Here is a 26728-nt window from a genome sequence, read left to right as displayed (position 1 = left end):
AACATCTTCTAAATGTTTAACTCCTCTGGCAGATCTAACAGCTGAACTCATTCTGTCCACAGTGGAAACCAGATGTTCTTCAGAGAGTTCTTCCAGCTCTGCAGCAGAAGTTCCATAAATGTGTGGTTCTTGTAGGTTCTTCTTCTCTCTTCTGTCCAGTTCATCCAAACCAAAGGACAAACTGGACTTGAACAACTTGAATTTGAATAGAAAACTGGAGAAACGTTGGTGTTCTAAAACCTTTGACCGGTAGGAGGAAACATTTGGATGATCTCCAAGACTTTAGGAGAACATCCTGAGAACTGATGAGTCAAAGGTAGAGCTTTCTGGAAGACATGGGTCCATCTGGAGTAAAGCTGATACTGCATTCTACTAGAAGATCATGGTACCAGCAGTGGAACATGGTGGTGGTGGTGAGATGGTTGGAGGACCTGGAGGACTTGTCATGAACTCTGCTCTCTGTCAGAAGAACCTCCTGGAGAACATCCACCATCAGTTCAAGACCTAAAGCTCAACACTAATGGACCCAAAGAACACCAGGAAGTTCACCTCTGAGAGGCTCTACAAGAACTAGATGAAGGTTCTGAAGACCTTCAAAGATCAGCTGATGATCTAAAACCATCTAATGTGACTGAATGAAAACTGTTCTGTGGAGAAGAGTGGACCAACGTTCCTCCATGGATGTAGAAGATGATCCCAGCTGGAACAAACATCTGCTGATGTCAAACCAGTTGCTGGACACGGAGCTGGATATTACTGCCATCGTTTTCTCCTTCTGTGTATAATTTCTGTCATTTTCTTTACATTATTTGTTTCTATATTTTGCACTTTACTTTTTTGTGATAATTCGATGTTTTTCCAAATGTTTTTTGTCTTTTTCCAGCTCGTCTCTCGGTGTGTTCCAGCTTCTCGTCTTCCTCCTTCCTTCTTCTTCCATCCATCCATGGACCATCATAATGTCTGTTTCATCATCGCTGCTGCTCAAATGAATTCATTCCACATTAAGTTCTCTGTTATTTACTTTGTGTTTCGAAACAAAGCAAAAAGACCAAATGTAAAAGCAATGAAACTTTTAATTAAACAGTAACTAGAAAATACATGAGGAAATAACTGTAAATGAAGGAAACAATAACAGGAACAAATCAGAAACGATGATAAAACAAAAAGCCCCAGCAGGACGTGAAACAGGAGAGGAGGGTTTAAAGGAACCTGAGGACGAGGAAGCGGAGTTTAATGGGTTTATTTTTGATTCTTTTATACATGACATCATTCGTTGGTTTGTGCCAAAGTTTTACTGCAGAAACAGAAAGACGGCGACAGTTTCTCAGAGTTTCTGTTTCACATCTTCCTACGGACACTAAACACACCACGGTTTCTATCTATAGCAGCTTCAGCCAATCAGGAGGCAGCTGTCCTCACTGTGGGCGGGGCTTTGATGGACATCTTCAGATTGTTCACGTGGCAGCAGGACAGAGAACATACATGTTTACAGGTTTATGCATGTTTCTGTTCCTCACAACATGCAAACTGTTGCGTTCACATGAACAACGGTAACCATGACAACTGTTTCCCGTCACATGACAGGAAACAGGAGACTCACTAAAGCCACATGTTTAGTGTGTTCTGTGTGTTTAGCATGTTCTATGTGTTTAGTATGTTCTATGTGTTTAGAATGTTCTGTACATTTAGTGTGTACTGTATGTTTAGTATGTTCCGTGTATTTAGTATTTTTGGGGCCTCCTGGTGGTCAGAATGTGTCAGTGCAGCTTTATTGCATTTCTACATACGAAGCTTGAAGTAGAACAAACAGGAAACAGATCTGACAGCCAGGATGAGGAACTTCTTCTTCTTCTTCTTCTTCTCTACATTTTTCTATGTTTCTGTTTTTAGGGGAGACAATCGTTTTTTTAAAATAAAGTTTAGTATCATTCTCCTGTTAACCTCCTTCAAGAACATGCATTTACAGTCCCTCAGTCCTGAGCTGCTTCCTTTACGTCCATCTGTAAACAGACAAGGTATTGATCGGCTGATTATTGATCGGTCTTCTTGAAGCTCTGGATCCGGTAACCTGCAGACATTCATTGTTCAGCTCAGCAGCACAAACAGGTGAGACTGACATCATGGCGGGCCAGCTCCTCGGTGGGCGTCGGCTTTGGTGTTGCTGGTGATGTCAATCAGCCGGTCGGACCACCAGAGCCAATCAGACGCTGTCCTGAGCAGCACCTGTGAGTCCGGCCCCAGTAGCCCCACCCACCATTAGGACGTGGCGGCCTGTTTGTTGCGAAAAGTTTCGAAGAAGGCCATCATGCCCTTCCTCACGCTGCCGCCGTTCCCCTTCGTCATCCTGGACGCCATCATGGCGGAGCTGCTGCCGCTGCCATGGAGACGGGATGAGAGCGGGGGGAAGGCGGCGCCGTCCATGGAGTTGGCTCGCTTGACCTTAGATGGGGCCGCACGCCACGATTTGGTCCTCGGAGGCGGAGTCTGAGCCACCAAACACTTCTGGTACTGAACCTGAGAGGAGACCAGGTTCAGGTATTTACACAGAAAACTGGAAAGAAGTGCTTTATTAAAATTTAACAATTTACCAGAATAAATAAATACTTTTTCAACCATTCCTAATGTTTGTGCTAAGCTAAACTAACAATTTCCTTCTATTTCTAGTATTTGTGCTAAGTTAGGCTAACAATTTCCCTCTATTTTTAATGTTTGTGTTAAGCTCGGCTAGCAGTTTCCCCTGCTTGCAGGCTTTATGCTAAGCTAGGCTAACAGTTTCCCTCCATTTCTATTGTTAATGCTAAGCTAGGCTAACAGTTTCCCTCCATTTTTAGTGTTTGTGTTAAGCTAGGCTACCAGTTTCCCTCTGCCTGCAGTCTTTGTGCAAAGCTAAGCTAGCAGTTTCCCTCTGTTTGTAGTCTTTATGCTAAGCTAGGCTAACGATTTCCCTCTGATTTTTTTAAATCAACATTTACTGTTTTTCCATTCACTTCATTTAAGTTTGTTTGACAGAATCAGAATTAATAGTTTCCTTCAGTCATCCTGTAAATATGATTTTTTTTCTAATTTATTTTTTTTACTTTTTATCTATATGCTTATTATTACTATTATTATTTCTTTATTTTTGATATTTATAAAAACAATGAATACATTTCTTAAGATTTCTATATTGTTTATAAATAAGAGGAAATTAATAGAAAGTTTAAAAATTGCTAATAAATTTTTCATTTAAAATAACATTTTTAACAAATTCTATTTTAAATTTCATCTGATCTGTTCAATAAAGACACTTTTAAAATAATTAGTTTTCTTGTTAAACTTCAAAAAAGATTGTTTTTAATTTTTCATAATTTATAGTTTTTACTTTATAGATTTTAAATGTTTGTTTACTACATCTTCCATATATTTTTATATAAATAAGTTAGTTAGGGTTTCATTATTTGAGCTCAGTACACCATAACAGTGGATTTTTATGGATCTTTTACATGATACTACCTCCACCATGCTTCACTGATGAGCTGGTATCTTTGAATATTGAGCAGTTCCCTTCTCCACACTCTTCTCTTCCCATCATTCTGGTCCATGTAGATCTTTGTCTCATGTGTCCACAGGATGTTGTTCTAGACCTGTTGAGGCTCTTTTAGATTTTTTTGTAAATTCTAATGTGGTAAACTCTAATCTGGTCTTCCTGTTTTTGAGGCTTCCCAATGGTTTCCACCTTGTGGTGAACCCTCTGGATTCACTCTGGTGAAGTCTTCTCTTAGTTGTTGACTTTTACCTCCTGGAGAGTCTTCTGGATCTGGCCAGCTGTTGTGAAGGGTTCTTCTTGACCAGGAAAGGATTCTTCTGTCATTCACCACACTGTTTTTCTTGGTCTTGTGGGTCTTTTGGTGCTGCTGAGCTCACCAGGTTCTTCTTTCTTTTTAAGAATGAACCAAACAGCAGATTTGTCCACACTGACTGTTCCTGTTTGTCTCTGATGGGTTTGTTTGTTCCAGTCTAATGACAGTTTCCTTCACTGACTGTGATTCTCTTTGGACTTCATATGGAGAGTTGACCTCATCAGATTCCAAACTTGAAATGACCTCTAGACCTTTAATCTGCTCTTTGTAGATGGAATAATGAGGAAATAACACACCTGGCCATGGATCAGCTGAGCAGCCAACTGTCCAATGACTTTTATTCCCTTATAAAGGTGGAGGGTTCTTCTAACATGTTGTTGCTCCTCCACAATTCTCCTGATGTGGATGTAAATACTTAAATTAAAGCTGAAACTCTGAACTTAAAGCACATCTGGAATGCTTCATTTAAATCCACTGTGGTGTTCAGAGCTGGAATGATGAAACCTGTCAATGTCCAGATACTTATGGACCTGACACTTGCACGTTTATACACGTTTTTGTTTCTAAACAAAGGTAAAAATCAAGAGCAAAGAAGCTGCTTTAAACCCAAACCTTCCGATGTGTGACCCTGACTGTTCATCTTACCTGCCTGGATCTCAGGTGTGAATTATTTTTATGTCTGTTCCTCACCATGCACGCCGCCTGCACGGCCTCTGAGATGATTCCTGCGTGTGGTTCGCACCAGAACACGTGACACTCGAACCGCTGCGTTCCGCCATCGACAATCACGGCGAAGGTGTGGCTGTCATGGCCGACGCCCAGGAAGGTGAGGAATCGCACCTGACACTCCCAGAAGGGCTCGTCGCCGTCCTGCGAGGATGAGAGCAGGTGATTAAACATGGCGGCGGCGGCGGCGTTGACCTCTGACCTGCAGTGGGCAGTGACGGCGTTACCTCTCCCTTCCACAGCGACAGCACATTATCGGTGACGTGGATCACCGTCGGCTCCCAGTCGTCGCGGTCCGTCGAGTTCATGATGCTTTCGATGGCCCGGTTCAGCACCTCCATACCTACAACACAGCACACCTCCACCTGAACACCTGCACGTGCTCAGTGCACCCTGCTGAGGCGACACCTAGTGGTCACCGTCTGAAACGCTGCCGTGGATTCTCTCCTTCAACTAAGTGCAGAAGGATGCTAATGCTACATGTTTGCTACCACTTGTGTTTTTGGTAATGTTAGCTTGTACATTTGCTGGAGGTGGCTTACATTTTAGCTGCTGTTATCTTCTATGTTAGCAGTGTTAGCATATATCTTAGGAAGGAGTAGCATATATGTTAGCTAGTGGTAGCTTGTATGTTAGCATGTACATTAGTGAGTGATAATATGCATGTTAGCTGGCATTAGCCTGTATGCGAGCCATTCTTTGCTTGCATTTTAGCTTGTGTGCATATTTGCTGTGCAAGCTTGTATAGTAGCCATTGCTAGCATGTATGCTAGCTAGTGGTAGCTGGTATGCTGGCATGAATGTTAGCTGGTGATAGTATGTTAACTAGTGTTAGGATGCATATTAGCTAGTCCTGGCTTGTATGTCTTTCAGGGGTATCATGTATGTTAGCCAGTGTTAGCATGTTCATTAGGTAGTGGTAGCATGCATGTTAGCTAGTGTTAGCGTGTATGTCAGCCAGTCTCAGCTTGTATTTTTGGTAATGTTAGCTTGTACATTTGCTAGAGGTGGCTTGTCTGAAGGTTCTCAGTTGTCCAGGTCATCTTAAGGTGAAGGGTTTAGTTCAGGCAACTGGACTTTTTCTTGTGATCTTGAAGACATTTCACCTCTCAGGCTTCTTCAGTTGTAAATGTAAATGGACAGCTGAAGCTCTTCTGTGTTGGACCATACGTCTGTGTACTAGAGGCTGCTTGGTCTCACCAATGTAAAGATCAGGGCAGTCCTCACTGCACTGGACTGTGTAAACTACATTGTTGAGTTTGTGTCTTGGTGTTTTGTCCTTTGGGTGAACCAGTCTTTGTCTGAGTGTTTTTTCAGGTTTGAAATGAACCGGGATGTCATGTTTGGAAAAAATCCTCCTCAGTTTTTCGGAAAGGCCTCCAACATAAGGGACAACAGTGTTCTTTCTTTTGTTGTCTGGGTCTTCGTGATGTAAGTTGGCTCCCTATCTTTCCTTTTCATGGTGGACTTTAGGAAGCCACAGGATTTTAGGGAGGTTCCTATGTGTTGGTGTTCTTTCTCCTTTCCTTCTGTCCTTGAGGGAATGTTTCTCGCTCTGTTTTGCAGAGTTCTGATGACTCCTAATTTGTGTTCAAGTGGATGAAGATACTGATACTGATCTGAAGATACTGATCTGTGTGGGTGGGTTTCTGGTAGACTTCAACAGTGAGAAAGAGAAAGCCATTGACAGATACCACCACTTTCATCCCGGGGTAAGCACTACATGTATTAAGTCAACGACTCTCATGAGTCTATTCAATTCAATTCAGTTTTATTTATATAGTGCCAATTACAGGTCAAATTGTGTCAAGACACTTTACAGAACCCATATGCCTGAACCTGAGCTAGTCATAATTTGTATGTTAGCTAGTATTAGCGTGTATGCAGCAATTGATAGTTTGTATATTAGCATGTACATTAGCTCGTGGTAACTTGTATGCTAGCTGATACCAGCTTGTATGTGAGCCAGTTAGCTTATATTTTAGCTTGTGTGTATATATCCTAGAGCTGACTTATGTGGTAGCTTATATGTTACTTGTTGTGAGCATGTATGCCAGCCAGTGGCAGCTTGTATGTTAGCATGAATGTTTGCTGGCGATGGTTTTAGTATGTATATTAGCTAGTCTTGGCTTGTATGCTAGTCAGTGGCATCATGTATGCTAGCCAGTGTCAGCATGTATGTTTGGCAGTGGTAGCTTATACATTAGCTAGTGTTAGCATGTGTATTAGCATGTATGTTAGCCGGCATTGCCATGTATGTTAGCCAGTGGTGGTTTGTAGGTTTGCATATATGTTTGCCAGTGCTAGCTTGTATTTTAGCTGGTGATAGTATGTTAGCTAGTGTTAGCATGAATGGTAGCTAGTCGTAGCTTATATTTTAACTAGAGTTAGTGTGTACATTTGGTAGAAGTGACTTGTAGTTATCTGCTGTTAGTTTGTATGTTAGATTGTGTTAGCATGCAGATTAGTTGCTGGTAGCTTGTATGTTAGCTATTGTTAGCATGTATGCTAGCCAGTGGTCATTTTTATGTTAGCATTTATTTTAGCGAGTGGTAATTTGTATGCTTATTGTTGCTGGCATGCATGTTAGGTAGTGGTAGCTTGCATGCTAGGTATGGTTAGCATGTATGTTAGCCAGTGGCAATTTTTATGTTAGCATTTACTTTAGCTCATGGTAATTTGTGTTTTTATTGTTGCTGGCATGCATGTTAGGTAGTGATAGCTTGTATGCTAGCTATGCTTAGCATGTATCTTAGCCAGTGTTAATTTTTGCTGGTATTTACTTAGCAAGTGGTAATTTGTATGCTAATTGTTGTTGTCATGCATGTTAGGTAGTGTTAGCTTGTATGGTAGCTAGTGTTAGCTTGTATGTTAGCATGTATGTTATTTAGTGAAAGTCTGTGTACTACCTGATGTTAGCTTTAATGTTAGCTAGTTTTAGCTCCTTTACTGTCAACTAGCCTCATTTTGAGTCACGATTAAGCTAATTAGCATCATGGTTCTGCTCTGATGTCAGAGACTTCTGGTGTTCTGTGGTTCTACCCATGGCTCTGGACACTGGCAGGTTCCCAATGTACTGGACCTCAAACTTCTGGACCTGCTGCCGCACCGCCTCCAGGAACTCCACTGAAACGACAAGCACGTGTCACGAGAACAGAACCAATCAGAGAGCAGCATTTGACCTGAGAGGAGCGGAGAGGTGCATCACCTTGTCTGGGCAGGTCTTCAGGTGAGATGCTCTCCATGGTCAGAGAGCGAGATGGCCTCACCAACGTCTTCTCTGACATCATCTGCTCAGAGGAAAAACAAGTCAATGCCTTCCGACAACAAGAAAATCTGATAAAAAGTTTTGATGTTAATTCCACAAACCTTTGAACACATTTCATGAAGCGCCGACGCGATCGCTTTAGCCGGAGCGTCACAACGAAACACGTGACACTTCAGCATGCAGCTGTCCTTATCCCCCGCAACGAAGGCGAAGTCCCTGAATGCAGCACACACACATACAGTAACACAAAGAGGTGATTGATCAGGTGATCGGATCAATAAATCCCACTGAGGTGCACTACAGGCTGTGAGGTGTCGTGATCAGAGTGAAGCTGGTTACCTGTCCCTGCAGGTGTGAGGGGGCGTGGCAAAGAAACAGAGAGTGACACAGTGTTAGTGGACCTGACAGGTAAACAAGAGGAAAGGTGAGTTCGACATGTCAGCATGCAGTGCTGTCACACATTAGCCTAGCTTAGCACAAAGACTAGAAACAGAGGGAAACTGTTAGCCTAGCTTAGCACAAAGAATGGAAACAGAAAGAAACTGTTGGCTTAGATTAGCACAAACACTGTAATCAGAGAGAAACTGTTGGTCTGTCTTAGCACAAAGACTGCAAGCAAAGGAAAATTGTTCACCTAGCTTAGCATAAATATTGCAAACAGAGGGAAACTATTAACCTAGCTTAGCATTAAGACTGCAAGCATAAGGAGACTGTTAGCTTAGGCTAGCAAAAAGACTGCAAGCTGCGGGAAACTGTTAGCCTAGCTTAGCATTAGGACTGCAAGCATACGGAAACTGTTAGCTTATGCTAGCATATATGCTGCGAGCAGAGGGAGGTTGTTAGCCTAGCTTAGCACAATGACTGCAAGCAGAGGGAAACTATTAGCCTAGGTTAGCATTAAGACTGCAAGCACAGGGAAACTGTTAGCTTAGGTGAGCATAAATATTGCGAGCAGAGGAAAGTTGCTAGCCTAGCTTAGCACAATGACTGAAAGCAGAGGGGAAACTGTTAGCATAGCTTAGCATAAAGACTGCAAGCATAGGGAGGCTAGCATAAATACAGCGAGCAGAGGGAAGTTGCTAGCCTAGCTTAGCACAATGACTGCAAGCAGAGGGAAACTGCTTAGTGTAGCATAGCATAAACCTTGGAAAAAGAGGGAACCTTTGTCATCCAGCCAACTGCTCTCTTATTGGCTCACCTGCCATTGTTGCAGCCCACTCCCCAGACACGAATGTTGATGATTGGCTGACAGTGGAGGGGGGTGTGGTCTAGAGGATCCAACAGGGTCAAAGTGTCCTTCTTCAAAACCAGCTTCATCTCCCGACCCTGCAGACAGACAGACAGACAGACAGACAGACAGATGTTAACTGGTTTAAACTGGACAGTGTGAGGCTGTGAGACAGGTCCGGCTGTGGTCTCACCTCCCCCCAGGCTCCTAGCCTGTCTCTCTGCTCGGGGCCGCTGCAGTGAGACAGCTGCTGGATGACGTTACTGACGGCCAGGCTGCTGCGACCCGGAGACAGGTCCTCCTCCTCCACCTGCAGCCAGCCCAGCGAACGCACCGCAAAACACTGCAGGAAAGCAGGACACGGCAGACAGACAGGCCGGCAGACAGACAGACAGGCAGACAGGCAGGCAGATTAAGACAGATTAATGCTCTATAAAAGTGGTCTGAGAGGAGAGAGAGAGATTAGAGCAGATTAGAGAGCAGCACATGAACTCGGCATCATTAATATTCTGCTGTTTCAGAACAAACGGCCAAGAAGGACAAAGAACTGACGGTCCCTGAACTACTCGTCTCAAAAAAACAAACCAGAAGTAGGTGAAGGTAAACACAACAATCAGTGGACTCACTGGAAGACTTTATTTCTGCCCCAGGATGTCATGTTTTCATAAAAAAAATCATCTAAATGACGCCAGTTATCGTCCGAAAAAGAAGGAATGCTCGAGTTTGTCCCTGAACTGCTCACCTCTGACAAGAAAATCCAACAAAATCAGTCAAAACCACTTTATTCTGCACGTCTCATTTAAAAGCCTAGCAGTCATCCAGCATGGAGAAACATCTACAGACGATGAGCACAGTAGAGAGGAAAAGACTGGATGCAGGGAGACAGAAAAACATCGACAGGATGAGGAGATAAAAACGACTAGAAAGAGACAAGAAACGACAAAACAACACAAAACGACTAAAATGAGACACAAAATGGAGACGACAAGAGACTGGAAGGAAAACCAAAGCTACTGGATGAATAAATAAATGCAGCATGGCTCAGAAACAGCAAACAGAGGATCTAGAAGTTGGAGATCCATCCAGCATGGAGAAACATCTACAGACGATGAGCAGAGTAGAGAGGAAACATCGAGATAGAAGAACATCTACAGGGTGAGGAGGTGGTAGGAGCTTCAGGAGGAACAAACTGGAGGTTTCTAGAAATGTCTTCAAAAGCCTCCACTTGGTTTCTCCTACCATGACCAGGACCTGGATGACTGAGAACCTCCACAGAAGTATGAGGAGACACCATGAGTCTATTTAAAATGATGGTCCACAGTATTTCTCCACCAGGAGGCACTGCTAACTCTGTCAGCTTTAAAAACACAAACAGAATGCTTGGTGTCATCCAGCAGGTTTTTGTTGTTTACCTTTGTGTCGGGGTCGTGGTTGCTCAGATCATCTTCATGCCATGACGACCTGAGAGAAGAAACGCTGTGAGGACATTTCTGCACTGTGGGGACATTTCTGTATTATGGGGACATTTATACACTGTGAGGACGTGTATTCACTGTCAGGCCATTTCTAAATTGTGAGGACATTTCTCCACTGTGGGGACATTTCTACATTATGAGGACCTTTCTACATTGTGGGGACATTTCTACACCGTGGGGACATTTCTACATTGTGGGGATATTTCTTCACTATGAGGACATTTAGTCACTATGAGAACATTTCCACACTATGAGGACATTTCTACATTGTGGGGACATGTCTACACTGTGGGGACATTTCTCCACTGTGGGGACATTTCTACATTATGGGGACATTTCTACAATGTGGGGACATTTCTCCACTGTGGGGACATTTCTACATTATGGGGACATTTCTACAATGTGGGGACATTTCTCCACTGTGGGGACATTTCTACATTATGAGGACCTTTCTACATTGTGGGGACATTTCTACATTGTGGGGACATTTCTACATTATGCGGACATTTCTACATTGTGGGGACATATCTTCACTATGAGGATATTTCTACATTGTGGGGACATTTATTCACTATGAGGACATTTCTACATTGTGGGGACATGTCTCCACTGTGGGGACATTTCTACATTATGGGGACATTTCTACAATGTGGGGATATTTCTCCACTGTGGGGATATTTCTCCATTGTGGGGACGTTTCTCCACTGTGGGGACATTTCTCCACTGTGGGGACATTTCTACAATATGAGGACATTTCTACATTGTGGGGATATTTCTACATTGTGGGGACAGTTACTCATGAGGACATCTCTACACTATGAGGAAAATTCTACATTATGGGGACATTTCTACATTGTGGGGACATTTCTACACTGTGGGGACATTTATTCACTATGAGGACATTTCTACACTATGAGGACATTTCAATCATCACTACAGTGAAGGACGGTTTGATCTCAGGTTTCAGTTTAGAATCTGGTTTTGAGGGTTTGGTATTTGGTTGTGATGGGGCGGTATGTGTCTTACCTGTCCTCAGGCGGTCCGTCTGTCTCTTTGTTGGAGCTCTGCTCTGCAGCCTCCTCATGCTGAGACACCACAGAAGAAGAATGTGAGTCGACTGGTTAACCTGGACTACCTGGACCCAGTAAAGCTGTCCTGTCTGTCCTCACCTGAGTGTCCAGCGGCTGCGGTGTCCCCGTAAGGCGAGGGTGCTGCCACTGGGTGGTGCCGGTGGGAACGTGCCAGTAGTACGTTCCTGTGGAGTCTTTGATGGTTCTCCAGCCAGAGGGAAGATCAGGGTCCAGCAGCAGGTTCTGGTCAGTCCAGATGTTGTCTGCAGGGTCACATAGAGTCCGTCAGTCAGGTTGGACCAGCTCTGATGAGATCTTCACAGCATCATAATGAGACACCTTCACACCAACAGATATCTCAGTCTGCAGTGAGGACCTTCAGAAGGTGTTTCTAATCGCTCAGGTCAGACAGGAGATGCATCTTTGCTGAAAACGTTTCCTGTCACACAGAGTAGAGCCGTGCAGATGTTGGACCATCATTACCTCATCTTCACACCGACTCTGTGTTCCATCCTGGTTGACAAACAAACACATCAACCTCCAAGCAGCAAACTAAGATCTGGATCATGCAGTGAGGCTTGGTTCTATCAGCTGATTGTCCATTTTAAAAACAGTTCTCAGACCGTTCTGTAGAGCAGGATGGTCTGTTGAGGTGGGTTTCTAGAACTGCTGCATCAGGATGAAATGAAGCTGCTGGTTCTGCTGGTGTCTTATTAATACTGCATGTCCAGACTGTTCTGGAGAATGATCTGACTGCACCTCCTCATCATCCTGCTACAAGAGTAACAATATTTCTTTAGGTCAATCACAGTCTTCCTGAAGCTAACACACTGAAGCTAAAGCTAACTGGTCACAGATCATGATACCATGCTAGCAGAACAAATCTAAATCTGACAGGTTCCAGTCATGTTGTCACGCTAACAGGTCCGAAGTTTTAATTTCATGCTAACAAACTGAAACTAATGCTAAAACGTTTCAAGTCATGATATCATGCTAACAGACTGAAGCTAATTGGTTGCAGGGCTAACATTGCTACAACTAGGGCTAACTTATATGTCATGGTATAATGCTAACGTCCCAGGTCATGACATCCTGCTAAAAATCTGCTGTTTGTTCCCTGATCTGTTTCATTCAAAAGTCCTGTAACTTTATTAATCGCTCAAACTGCCGAACAGACAGACGGCTGAGAGCAGCTTCTGTACAATCAGCTGTCGGTGTGAGGAGGTCAGAGCTGATTGGTGGATGGGCGTCAGTCATTCAGCTACATGTGAACAACCGTCTGCTGATCATTAGGTCACATATCGATCAGAAAAATCATGGCACATGACGGAGGGAAATCGATGCTCTTCTCCCATCTGACTCTGCAGCTTTATTCCTGCAGCAGAAGGTGACTTTAGCCGGTCACTGCTGACACATAAAAATTATGTGCACTCAGTCGTTTATGTGACCTTTACTGGAAGCAAAGTGTTGTTTACTGGACTAAACTCGTACAACCTTCTTTATCCTACTGGAATGATATATATTCAGATATTGATTATTATATCCGCTAACATCGGCGTAATTAAATGACCTTCATGCTGCCTCCGTGGTTTTTTTCCTGGATTCAAACTGTGACTTTAAAGGCAGCAGGAGCGGCTTCTGTCTGCGGAGAATCACTGATATTCAGACAAATGTTATGGATCAGAGACACCAGAGGAAACCTGAAAGCAGAGCATGATATCCTCAGAAAGTGGAAGTCAAAAAACCTGCCTGAGCAGAGATCTAAGGTCTGCTGAGCATCTTCACAGCCGTCCTGCTCATCTTTATCAGCTGTTAACATTTACGTTGTATTATTTATGTGATATCGGTAGAAACACAGTGATCGGAGGTCAAACTGCCGTACAGGAACAGAGGAAACTGAAGAGGCTCTGAATTATTAATAAACCCTGAGAGAAATGCTGAATCAGCTGATGATAATCAGCTAACAGAGTGACCGGATGAGGGGTCGATGCAGACTGGGCAGCACTCAGGTCATCTTCAGTTTATAAGGAGGGAAACTCAACACTCTTCATTTATCATCAGAAACCTCCACTTCCAAGTGACTAAAATCTGCTTTTATTTTAGTTCACACAGAGTTCAGTTATCGTGAAGCTGCATTTTGTTACAATGTTTTACAATTTTTTATTTAAAAACCAGAAAACTTAGTCAATCAAAATTCAGATTAATTGATTTAATATGAGCGGTTAATGAAGTTACAGGGCTTTTGAAAGAAACAGATCAGAGAACAAACAGCAGATTTTGAGCACAATGTTATGACCTGGGAGGTATTAGCATTAGCTTGTTAGCATTATATTGTGACCTATAACCTGCTAGCTTTAACTTCAGTCTCTTAGCATAAAATCTAAGTCTGGGACCTGTTAGCCCTAATTTTAGCCATGTTAGCCCTGCGACCAGTTAGCTTTGGTTTGTTAGCATGATAATGTGACCTCAAATGTATTACCATTAGTTTCACTTTGTTAGCATGATATGATAAAGACTTGAATATCTCAATCTGGGAACTGTTTGCCCTAGGTTTACCCATGTTAGCCATGCGACCGGTTAGCTTTGATCTGTTAACATGATATTGTGACCTGAAATGTATTAGCATTAGCTTCAGTTTGCTGGCATGATACAATAAAAAATAAACAACCAACTCAAGTTTTACTGAAATGACTGGTGCTAGCAGAATTTATTAGCTGCATTCAGCTAACTCTGTTAATGTTGGCATCATGGGTTTATTGATAACTTTATCATCACCTGACTATTTTAAAATACCATTCTGTAAACAGCTCTGAACTATGCAGCCAACTGCTACATAATGCTAGCATGTGAAGCCATCTTGGCTTCAAGATTACACCAGGGTGTCAAGGTTTTCAATCATGCTAAAGCTAACACTTCACAGGTCATGACATCATGCAAACAGACTGAAACTAAAGCTTCAAGATACACAATAAGGCCCAGCAGATGTAAGGATCTCTGGATTTGTGATGTTTTTGTGCATTATTTAAATGTCATTCATTTGAGTTATTTATTCTTCTGTTGTTTTTATATCATCTGATTTTCTTTGTACGAGTAAAGCAGACACTAACAAGTCCCAGGTCATAATATCAGGACAACAGACTTAAGCTAAAATTTGCCAGCTCCAGGTCATGACATGATGACAACAGACTGAAACTAAAGCAAAGAGGTCTTACATCATGATATCATGCTAACAGACAGAAGCTAAAGTTAACATGTCCCAGGTCATGATGTCATGCTAACAGACTGAAACTTAAGCTAACAAGTCTTACATCATTATATCATGCTAACAGAATAAAACTAAAGCCAACATGGACTGGGTCATGATATCACACTAACAGACTGAAACTTAAGCTAACAATTTTTACATCATGATATCAAGCTAACAGACTGAAACTTAAGCTAACAAGTCTTACATCACGATATCATGCTAACAGATTGAACCTTAAGCTAACATGTCCCAGGTCATGATATCATGCTAACAGATTGAAGCTTAAACTAACATGTCCCAGGTCATGATATCATGCTAACAGATTCCCTCTCGGCCCTTTTTGTTCTCAGCTCCATGTAGATGTGACAAACCACCATGGTCATACATGCAAACATGTAAAACCCCAGCAAGTATGATGTGTCGACCCGGCTGCAGACGGAAGCTGCATGTTTGTGTCCACAGCAGCTCAGTAAACAACATGTCAACAACCTCCAGAGGACGGTCCCCGTAAGGCTGAAGGGCCTCAGGGACCCCAGCTAGTCTGTTTGTGTGTCAGTGTGTGTGTTGTACCGTCATAGTTGACTATGATGATGGCCAACATGTAATCCTTCCCCATCATGGCTCCACCCACCGACGTGTGTTCCAATCAGCTGATCACACACACACACATACACAAACACACACACACACACACACAAACACGCACACACTGATTCAGGCCCAGAGGACGTTACGGTCTCCTGCTTGTTTCTCTCTGTCTGTCTGTCTGTCTGTATCGGTGTCGCTTGTCCCGTCTCTTCTTCTTCTTCTTCTTCTTCTTCGTGTTTCCTGCTGTCCTCTTCCTCTCTCCTCTCGGTCTGATGAAGGATGCTGTTTTCCTCCTCCTCCTGCTGATGTCATCACTGCCTCCCTCTCTGCTCGCTCGCCCTTCACTGTAAAACATCCCTGCACTGTAAAAACATGCCACAGTCATGCATGTTCATCAGCTGGTGACCTTTATTTAACCAGGAGGAACCAGCTGAGAATAATTCCACAGGTTTACCTTTGAATGTGTACAAACATTAAATGATCTGTAGTCAAACAAGAAAACGTTTCAACCTGACGGGTCTGATTTAGTCATCAGCTCTTCAAAATCAGATTTAGAAGATAGTCTGTAGCATAAACAGATGCTAACGAAAACCTTTTTACCTGGAGCCAGTTATTGTACTGACTGTAAAACTGACAAGAGGTTCAGTTAGATTGTAGAGAAGAGCAGGTACTTAATTAGGTTAAAGCTAGCACATTCCAGGTCATGATACCGTGCTAACAGAGTGAACCTAAAGCTAAGGTAGTGTCTACGGATACGGGTCCGTATCCGTAGCCCACAGGCTATGGGTACGGCACTTTCCATTTGCCAGACAGATACGGACCCGTACGCGAGTCTCGCGAGTCAAGAAGCTGCTAACCACTGCAAACTGTTGAAAGGTAAGCAAAGGTTAAGGTTAGGGTTAGTGTTAGGGTCAGGTTTAGGGTCCGTACCTGTCGTATCGATGCTACGGGTCCGTACAGCTAGCGTCTACCGGGAGTCACGTGACCAGATCTCGCTTATCTGATTGGCAAATGGCAAGTGCCGTATCTGTAGTCCACAGGCTACGGGTATGGGTCCGTACCTCTAGCAACAACCTAAAGCTAACAGGTCTCAGTTCATGATACCATGCTAACAGATGAAAGCAAAGGCTAATAAATCCCAGGTCATGATATCATGCTAAAAGACTGATGCTACAACTAACAGGTTACAGGTCATGCTAATAAACTAAAACTAATGCTTATACATAGCAGGTCATGATATAATGCTAACAAAACAAAAATAATGCTAATAAGTCCCAGGACCTGATATCATGCTAACAGACTGAAGCTAAAGCTAACTGGTCATGGGTTGTATGTTATCACACTAACAGATCTTAAGTTGTAATACCATGCTAACAGACTGAAGCTAAAGCTAATAAGTCCCAGGTCATGATACCATGCTAACAGACTGATGCTAAAACTAACAGGTTACAGGTCATGATCCCATGCTAAAAGAATGAAGCTAGCTGGTCACAAGGCTACCATGGCTAAAACTAGGGCTAAAAGGCCACAGAGCAAGATATTTTATAATATAGCATGATGTTTTAGTGAAACACATAATTAAATAAATTCACTGCAGCATCTAAAACACGATGCTGTCAGATGTTTCCTATTCATTTCCAGCCAAAAGAAACAAAACAAATCACTTCAAACTGTACATGTAGTGTGAATATGGATGGTTATTAGCTGCAGCTACTTTTACTTCTTTATATACTTCAGCTGTAAACATGATAAACTCCTGTTTCTTTTACGTCACTCTAATATGAACGTCACACATTTTTAACCCGACACTCAGCTGACATCATAGAAGGTGTGATATGGCAGCCACGTGTGCCGGAAACCTTTAAAGGAGCGTGTGAAGTTGGAGAAAACTGCAGGAAGCGCTATTTCTCCTGCCAAAGTAAAATCCCTAACATGTCTAACGCATGTAATTATTTGTTATCATTATAAAGTAATTACTCACGTTTTTTTATAAATTCATAGGACTTTAAACAAATATATATTTTATTATTATTTATTAATATATCTACCTCATTGGCATAGCATAGCTTATAATGATCTGTGACGTGTTAGCTTTAACTTTGGTCTGTTAGCATGTTATCAAAGCTTTGGCTTTGGTCTGTTAGCATGATATCATGACCTGTAACCTGCTAGCTTTAGCCTTGGTCTGGTAGCATGTTCTCATGACCTGTAACCTGCTAGCTTTAGCCTTGGTCTGGTAGCACGTTATCATGACCTATAATCTGTTAGCTTTAGCTTTGGTCTGGTAGCATGATATCATGACCTGTAACCTGCTAGCTTTAGCTTTGGTCTGTCAGCATGTTATCATGACCTGTAGCCTGTTAGCCCTGTGACCAGTTAGCTTCACTTATAGTCTGTTAGCCTGGTATCAAGACCTCGAACCCATTAGCTTTAGCTTCAGTGTCTTTACATGTTATCTTGATCTGGGACCTGTTTGCCCTAATTTTACCTTTGTTAGCCCTATGACCAGTTAGCTTCAGTTAGAGTCTGTTAGCATAGTATCAAGACCTGTAACCTGCTAGCTTTAGCTTCAGTCTCTTAGCATGTTATCTTGTTCGGGGACCTGTTAGTCCCAGTTTTACCTTGTTAGCCCTGCGACTAGTTAGCTTCAGTTATAGTCTGTTAGTACAGTCTCAAGACCTGGAACCTGTTGGCTTTAGTTTTGATCTGTTAGAATGATATCATGATCTGTGACCAGGTAGCTTCACTCTGTTAGCATGCTATCAGGGCCTGGGACATATTAGCATTAGTTCTGGTTTGATCTTAGGATATCAACCGGGTACCTTTAGCTTCAGTCAGTTAGCATGATATCTTGATCTGGAACCTGTTAACCCTAGTTTTTACCTTATTAGCAATGAAAACAGTTAGCTTTACAGTCTCTTAGCATGGTATCAAGACCAAGAACCTTGTAGTTTTAGCTTTGATCTGTTAGCATATATCATGATCTGTCACCAGTTAGCTTTAGCTTCAGTCTGTTATCTGATCTGATATCTTCATTTGAGACTTTTTAGGGCTAGTTTTAGCTTTCTTTGCCTTGTTTGCTGTTTTTCAGAAAATGTAGCTTATAATAAATATTTCTTTTGTAGATTAAAATGCCAGTCAGAAATTATTTAAAAAACAATTTTTCTTGTCCAAATTTTCAGTTTGAAGAGTATAAACATCAGTTAAATATTACTCATAAATCTTATATCATATGAATAATGTCACAGATGTTTCAAAACTAAAAGACAAAACAGACGAATACACTGCTTTTTAGTCTTTAATCTGTTATGTGTATTGCTTACTGAATTAATGTAATAAAATAAAATTTAGCGAAAACAGATTCTTTTGGTTTTATTTTGAAAGTGTGACATTTAAGCTCAGCTTCCTGCTCACTGCTGCACTTTTACATCAGATTGGTTCAACCAGAGTCCACCCGAAACCTCAGTCTGCGGGTTAGCTTAGCGTTCTTCCGGGAACAACAAGCTGCTGTTTTCTGACGTCCACCATGGAGGACAGGTACATCAAACCCGGTAAGTTGGCTTCACCCACCGATCAACGGGAATAATGTGACGTTAAAGCGCTTTTAATGTTACCGGAGCTCTGAACTTTACTAGTTTAGTTTGACTAGTTACGGCTGCTAAACCGGCTCGGACACCCGGAAACAGAATTAACGTCGCGTTGGCAAAACAGAGCGACGAACTACGTTGAAAATTCTGGCAAGTTAATGTGGCATCAAGATTTATAGCAGCAATATAAAAAACTTGCAAAAGATTTCTGTGGTCTTGGCGAACTATTTGCGTGTTGTTGTTAATTCGGCTTACAAATAATGATGGAAAACTTCATTATTTAAGTAGAAATTCAGGTTTGCTTGTGTGTGTACAGAGTCCTAAAACAGCCCATTATTGAATAGGGTTTGGTTGGCTCATTTTACACTTAGAAGACAGACGATGGAAGCTGTTCAGCCTTTACATTTCAGCCTGCAAATCAATAATGGACATGTGAAGTGTTTTTTGAGCTTCTTTTACCATCTTAGAGGATCATTTAGCATCAAACTGATCCCAGGAATCGGAGTAACCTCGTGTTGACACAACGCTTCAACGAACTTCATTCAAAAATCAGTGATTTTAAAGTTCCGTCAAGCGTTTGGGCAAGAAAATACACGCATTCCGCAGATAAACTGTCCTTTATGAAACACTAGAGAGTTGTTTTAAATTCGGCATGTGAATAATCCATCAAACATCGATAATTCAGATGGAAATAGAAGTTTATTTAGATGTTTGAAAGCTGCTGAGTTTAAGCTCCAGATCTGCCCCCAGGTGATCAATAATAGACATGAGATCAATAAACATCCTAAATGTGAATGACAGTTTGTACTTTACACCGTATTGTTGTAAATGAACCTGTAGTTGATCGCTGAGTTTCGTTTTGTTTATTTTTTTCTTTTAACTATGGCAGAAGGCAGATAGAAACAGAAAATCCTCAGTGGAACCAGCAGATGTTTGGCTTCTGGACTGATAAGCGACCACAGTGTCTGTTTTTAGCTAACTACCTAACTATTATTTCGTCAGATTTCTGACATTCCAACATTCCCACACAGTGTATGACTTGCAAAACAACTATTTATTTGTGGCAAAACATCACAAACAAATGGCTTCTTGCAAGTTAGGACATCTGGAGTATTGTTGAAACATCTAGACATGATTTTATGACCATGTCCAACTGACAGAAGACACAGTTTTAATCCACTCAGAGAGCTGCCTTCAGTACGGGTTATTTAATTAACGGACTGCCTGCAGTGCTGGTTATCTTCCCCTTCAGTCGGGAAAACAGAATACGTGTCCTCAAAATGGTGGCCTGTCCGTTTAACTGAAATGTCTGTGTTTCCAAGGTAACCAGGAGCGGGGCTGGAACGACCCCCCTCAGTTCTCCTACGGCCTTCAGAAGGCCCGCGGACCACAGAGGAACCTCCTGAACAAGAGAGCAGCTCCACCATCAGGTACCCTGATCCACCTGCCGACAGTCGCATCACACTGACTCATTCAGAATCGCACTGATTCACTCTGACTCACTCTGACTCACTCTGACTCACAATCACCTCACTCTGACTCACAATCACCTCACTCTGACTCACTCTGACTCACAATCACCTCACTCTGACTCACAATCACCTCACTCTGACTCACAATCACCTCACTCTGACTCACTCTGACTCACAATCACCTCACTCTGACTCACTCTGACTCACAGTCAGCTGATTGGCATCTCAGTGGGTTGAAATAATTACTGCTACAACTATTCCTGCTTCTGTTGTTGTTGTTGTTGTTGTTTAGAGATAGACCGATATGGGTTTTTCAGGACCAATACCGATTATTAGTAGTTAGAGGAGGCCGATAACCGATATTTGGAGCCGATATTCATTTGCAGTAAAAGTGTAAAAATTAGCGTAAAAAAATGAATAATGCAAACACTGAACTTCACTGAAATGCCTAAAGCATGTTTATTGAATCACACAAATAGAAAGTAATAGCTCCTGAAGCGCCTGAATTTCCTAGACTCAGAAACATCTCTTATAAAGTTGAAAAAAAGGTTAAATAAATAGCTCTCTGAAATTTTTCCACTGAAAATACAGTAAAATTTAAACAGAACTATAATGACTTGTCTTTGTTTTAAGTTCAAACACAACAAAAATACAGGGAGTTCTCAGGCTCAGCAGCGCCTCTTGTAAAGTTAAATAAAAACTTAAATAATAGCTCCCTGAATTATTTTCACAGTAAATAAAGTAAAATTTCAATACAACTGAAATGACTTATCTTTTTTTTTTTTTTTAAACTTCAAACAAAAACAAAAAGTGCAGGAGTTCTCAGGCTCAGCATTATCTCTAGTAAATGTAAATAAAAACTTGCTTCCAGAGGTTTTATAAAGTAATATCATTTCTGAATTTTACTCTCTCATCTTCCCGTTCATTTTCAGATCATCGGACCAGAAAGCTCATAGCAACGTTAGTAGTCTGAGTTGTAGAGTTTTTCACGTGACTTTAACTACATACTATTCTCCACATTACATACCGTGATTTCCGGACTATTGAGCGCACCTGAATATAAGGATCCGAATATTCGGATCTCAAAATAAATACGTGCAGTAGCTCTGTTTACTTCTTTGACCGACAGATCGATTGCCTTTAAAAGCTAAATCATATGCATTCCTTCGTGTGTTTTCCATGATGAGGGTGTGTGCATGAAGCGCAAAATGACTGATCTGAAGAATTTAGTGTGAGTGCGTTTGATTTAATTCAAACAGTTTCATTGGTCCACTGTGACCAGTTCAGTAATTTCATTCTGACGAGGATAAACGTATTGACGGCATGAAGCTGGCCCGTAGAAATCTATACATTAGCCACATCGTTGTATAAGCTGTAGGGTTGGAAGCCTGAGAAAAAGTAACAGCTTACTGTCCGGAAAGTACGGTGTATTTTCCCCATTGCTAATACATAGTCTGCAGAGCGCTTAGAGCCAGATCGACGAACTAATTTTATGGTAAAAGCTAAGCAGCCTCCACCTTAGCGCTCCCTAAAACAAGTGAACTGAGTTTTTTAAGCACTCTCTCTGCTCTCTGCTTTTTGCGGCCGCCAGACCATCTCTCAATTGTACAGACTGAGGTCGGCGGATCGATCCCAGCTGACGGCCGAATTCCGCGCGGCCGGTTCGGGCTGCCCGAGCGAGTCGGGACCGACGGAACGAAGCGGCGGCGACGCGTACGGTACCGTCACGTGCGTGCGCAACGCTACCGTTATGTGCGTGCGGCGGCGCCGCCGTCAAAACACTGTGCTGTTACACTGTACATGCATGTTATGCTTTGTGCACAAAGATCCCGGGCGACGGCCGAATTCCACGCGGCCGGTTCGGGCTGCCCTAGCGAGTCGGGACCGACGAAATGAAGCGGCGGCGACGCGTACGGTACCGTCACACGCGCGAGTCGCTACCGTTATGTGCGTGCGTCAAAACACTGTGCTGTTACACTGTACATGAATGTTATGCTTTGTGCACAAACTGTTAAAACTAAATTAAATCCGTCCATTACGTTTTGGGTTATGCTGTTAACAGACAGACAGACAGACAGACAGACATCTGTATAATTGAGCGATGGCCTGGCAGAGGTCTGCACTCTCCCGAGTGCTTTTCTAGTTTGTGGAGTATTTTCATCTGTGTGTAATAATGAACCCGGAAATGTGAGTCGCGCTGTGTGCGTTGAAGCCGTGTACAGAGAACGGATGGATGGATATTCGTTGTTTGTCGGACAAATGTGTTTATATTACCCGCTGTGGCGAACACATCTGAAAGTGGTTTACACCGGCGGATTCATGAGAATCTAAGCTTTCCATCGGCGTATAGTGTTTGTATAATCGCGTTTGCAGTTTCAGACATTTAGCAAATTGCTTATGCAGATCTCAAAGTGTACCGCGGGCGGGACACTGAAGCGCAACTGAAGCCCAACGGGTTAAATAATTCACAGACATGTTGGCATGTTGGGACGTAATGCGAGTTAGCAGAGCTGCCGCTAAGGTTTACTCTGCTCTTACGTTATTCTGCTGCTCACTGCAATGTTAGTCGTAGTTGTGAGATGCAGAGTACTGAGATGTTTATTACAATTTCGGAAGAGCTTTCTGCATTTACCTTTGACACGTATTTTCTGTCCGGAGCTTCTCACACAAGAAAACTTTTCCTCTCACTCTCCAGTGTGTGTGAGGGCAGCTTCTTCTTCGGAGGCTCTGCCTCTGTCGCTTAACCAATCAGAGGACGGGGTGAATAGTGCAGGAGAGAGAGAGGCGCGGCTGCATCTGAGCCGAAATCACCCAGTTTTAAATTGATTTCTTCATATCGGCCGGTCGGATTAAAAAAAGGCCGATGCCGATATACGTCAAATTTCCAAATATCGGCACCGATAATCGGCCCGACCAATAATCGGTCGATCTCTGTTGTTGTTGTTGTAATGTCAGCATGTAAGGTGCAGCTCAGTCTTTAATGCTTCCAACATCTTGTCTCTGATTGGTTCCCAGGTGCAGGAGAAATGCCTTCAGCCCCGCCCTCCTTCAACCCAGGTAAGGAGCAGAGGTGTTTTATGAGAAAACAGTCGTCATGACAACAAGCCTGACTGACAGCCGAGGTGTTTGATAACTCTCTCACAGCTCTGCCTCCACCTGGTGGGATGGCCACACCCCCTACTCACTTGGGGCCAATGAGAAGTCAGAGTGATGTCGACAGTAGCCAATCAGAAAGAGAGCCTGATGTAGAGGATGTGGTTTTGGTGCTGAACCGAGCACTTTGTGCCTGCAGACACGCTGTTAAAGTGAGTTTCAGTCCTCCCAGCAGCAGGGAGCGCCACTGAAGCATGAACACAACAGTCCATACTTTATATTACACAAGTTTGTTAGACTGCAGAAAATTAAAGGGGAACTTCGGTTTTGCTGCGAGCTCTCGCGGGATTTCGGAATGAGATTTGCTTTCTAGCATCCTGAGATTTGGATACAACCACAACAAAGAGCGATCGCCAGGTAATGTGGGGGTTTTCTTCACTTCTCATCTCTAGTATGTTGTAGGACACTCGTTGAGACTATCTGAGCCGGTCAGTGTGGGGAAAAAGCACGTTAGGGCGGACTTTGACGCGGGGGGGGGGGGTATTTGCCCCATACTTTTCGCTAGCTGAGCTGCTAAGCTGCCTGCCTGGCTAAATACTGGAGCTATGTTGAAAATTCATTTCTCCATCACTCACATTAATGAAATGACATATGAAAACAGACCCCAGGTTGAAAAAAAAACGAAGTTCCCCTTTAACATTCCCCTGATTAAACAGAGACGATAAGTCAGATCCTCTGTGCTGCAGATTTCTGTTTTAGTTGCAGTACCACAGTAGACCACCAGGAGGAACCACTGTTCTGCTCTGTGGGTTTAACTCTGAACCACCTGTCCACAGGATCAGGTGTGCAATGATGTGGCAAAGCGGCTCCGCCTCCTGGAGGACAGCTGGAGGTCAGGTAGACTCAGCCTACCTGTCAGGAGACGCATGGACGCCCTGTCTCTGGGTAACCTGTCTCACCACACACCTGTCTGTCTCATTAGACACCCGCCTACCTGCACACCTGTCTCAACTCTCACCTGTCTCTCTCTTCAGAATTACAGTCGGGTCGCTGGGACTCGGCTGACGAGATCCATCGCTCTCTGATGGTTGATCATGTGACTGAGGTCAGCCAGTGGATGGTTGGTGTCAAACGCCTCATCGCTGAGACCCGAAACCTGAGTCCAGAACTACTAGAACCTCTTCAGAACCCAACAGGACCAGTCCAGGACCCAGTAGATCCAGTCCAGGACCCAGTAGAACCAGAACCAGTCCAGGACCCAGCAGAACCAGTCCAGGACCCAGCAGAACCAGTCCAGGACCCAGTAGAACCAGAACCAGTCCAGGACCATAAAGATCCAGTCCAGGACCCAGTAGAACCAGAACCAGTCCAGGACCTGGTTTGCCAGTCCTGACTTTCAATCAAGTTTCTGTCCGGTCTTAATAAACTCGAGTTCTTTAATCAAAAGCAGGATCTGGTGGTTTTCACGTCCTGCTGCTGTGGGAGTGTTGAAGGTCTGATCTTGGACCAGGTAGGGGCTGTAGGTTCCTTCAGGAGACTTAAGCAGAGATGGATCTGCTCTTTACACCTTTCAGTTATCAGCTAAACTGTAGCTGGACTTTGTAGACTTTAGGTTTGAGACTCTGGACACTCTGACCTCAAACTCTCTCTCCAACTTCAGATAAACTCTGAACATACTACACTTTGAACAAAGACTCAAAACTCTTTGAACCCCAGAACCTCTGAAAACCTGGTTTCACTTGTCTGTCAGTAACAGTCAACCTTCAGAGAGTTTCAGAGCCTGGTCTTGTGGATCCTGAAGTGGTTTGAAAGTTTGTTACTGTGATGTGGAAATAAATCAGTTTTCTCTCCTTTTTCTGTTGGAACCAGTCATTGTCTTTGGTTCTCCAAGGTTGTTGGTTCTTGGTGTTGCAGGTTTTTCCTGATCCAGAACCATCGATCTCTAAGGTCAGCAGGTTTTCAACAAACATTCTTAAAGTTACTCACATTTTATTCCCAAGCACTTCACCTGGAGCTGCTTCAGAACCCTGTAGGACCAACACAGAAGAACCCTGTAGGACCAACACAGAAGAACCCTGTAGGACCAATACAGAAGAACCCTGTAGGACCAATACAGAAGAACCCTGTAGGACCAGGACCAATACAGACCCCTATAGAACCAATATAGAACCCTGTAGGACCAAAACAGAACCCTGTAGAACAAATACAGAACCCTGTAGGACCAACACAGAAGAACCCTGTAGGACCAATACAGATCTCTGTAGGACCAAAACAGAACCCTGTAGAACCAATACATAACCCGATAGAACCCTGTAGGACCAATACAGAACCCAGCAGAACCAATACAGAACACTGTAGGACCAAAACAGAACCCTGATGTTATTGGCTGTACATTAACATCAGCTGTGACTCTCACATGTGTGAAGGAGTTTGGAAACAACATTAAATCTTGCGTTCAGAAACAAATCTGCCCATTTCAGGCCTTAAATGAGCTGAAAATCCAAACAGTCAGAAATGTAAAGCTGCTTCAAACTGGATGATCAGAGAAGAACCAGAACCAGGAACCTTGTTGTTAAGCAGCAGCTGCAGTGTCCAGGTTTGACCAGCAGGAGGCAGCAGAGGACCGATCACTGACAGCTGTACAGCCCATAATAAGGTGAGTACAGTCTGTTCATTCATTCTCTCTGTTCACATACTCACCTGTCTCTAAATCAATCAGAGTGGAGTCCAGAACTCATGACAGCAGCTAAGTTTCCACTCTTTGGACTCTGGTGTAGTTTTCTGTTGCTGATTTTCTTCTTGTTCCATCACCAGAATGAATTTCAGTTAACATGACATTTATTGTGGTGTTGAATCGTCATCAGTATCTCTCTTCACGCTTTATTTCCTTTATCTGTTTGGAAACATTCAGTAAAATCAGCCTCATGTGTTGCTGAATGAAACATGAAGACAACATGAAGCATCTGGTAGCTCTGCTCATCTATCACCAACATCTAGATCTCTATGAAGACCAACATCTAGACCTCTGTGAACACCTAGACCTCTATGAACACCAAGATCTCTATGGACATCTAGACCTCTATGAACATCTAGACCTCCATGAACACCAAGACCTCTATGAACACCAAGATCTCT

The 26728-nt window shown here is 43.0% G+C and overlaps 2 protein-coding genes across 2 annotated transcripts; one reads left to right on the top strand and one right to left on the bottom strand.

The window, feature by feature from the left end:
- Positions 1-1225: 1225 nt before the first annotated feature.
- On the bottom strand, positions 1226-15751 carry apbb3 (amyloid beta (A4) precursor protein-binding, family B, member 3). Its single transcript, XM_051937318.1, has 12 exons — positions 15424-15751; positions 11706-11869; positions 11563-11621; positions 10474-10522; positions 9255-9404; positions 9032-9159; positions 7935-8049; positions 7774-7855; positions 7608-7691; positions 4793-4908; positions 4530-4709; positions 1226-2514 (listed from the first exon to the last, which is right to left on the bottom strand). The coding sequence occupies exons 1-12, from the start codon at positions 15470-15472 to the stop codon at positions 2257-2259; spliced, it is 1434 nt and encodes a 477-aa protein (XP_051793278.1). The 5' UTR covers positions 15473-15751; the 3' UTR covers positions 1226-2256.
- Positions 15752-18854: 3103 nt separating this feature from the next.
- On the top strand, positions 18855-25446 carry sra1 (steroid receptor RNA activator 1). Its single transcript, XM_051937610.1, has 6 exons — positions 18855-18992; positions 20351-20458; positions 23516-23557; positions 23645-23805; positions 24430-24538; positions 24628-25446. Exons 1-6 carry the CDS (start codon positions 18968-18970, stop codon positions 24984-24986), a joined length of 804 nt encoding a protein of 267 aa, XP_051793570.1. The 5' UTR covers positions 18855-18967; the 3' UTR covers positions 24987-25446.
- Positions 25447-26728: the final 1282 nt, after the last annotated feature.

This window comes from Acanthochromis polyacanthus, chromosome 17, assembly GCF_021347895.1.
Source record: "Acanthochromis polyacanthus isolate Apoly-LR-REF ecotype Palm Island chromosome 17, KAUST_Apoly_ChrSc, whole genome shotgun sequence".
NCBI lineage: Eukaryota > Metazoa > Chordata > Actinopteri > Pomacentridae > Acanthochromis > Acanthochromis polyacanthus.
Note: the sequence above shows the minus strand (reverse complement) of the source record. Positions and strands in the feature narration are given on the sequence as shown.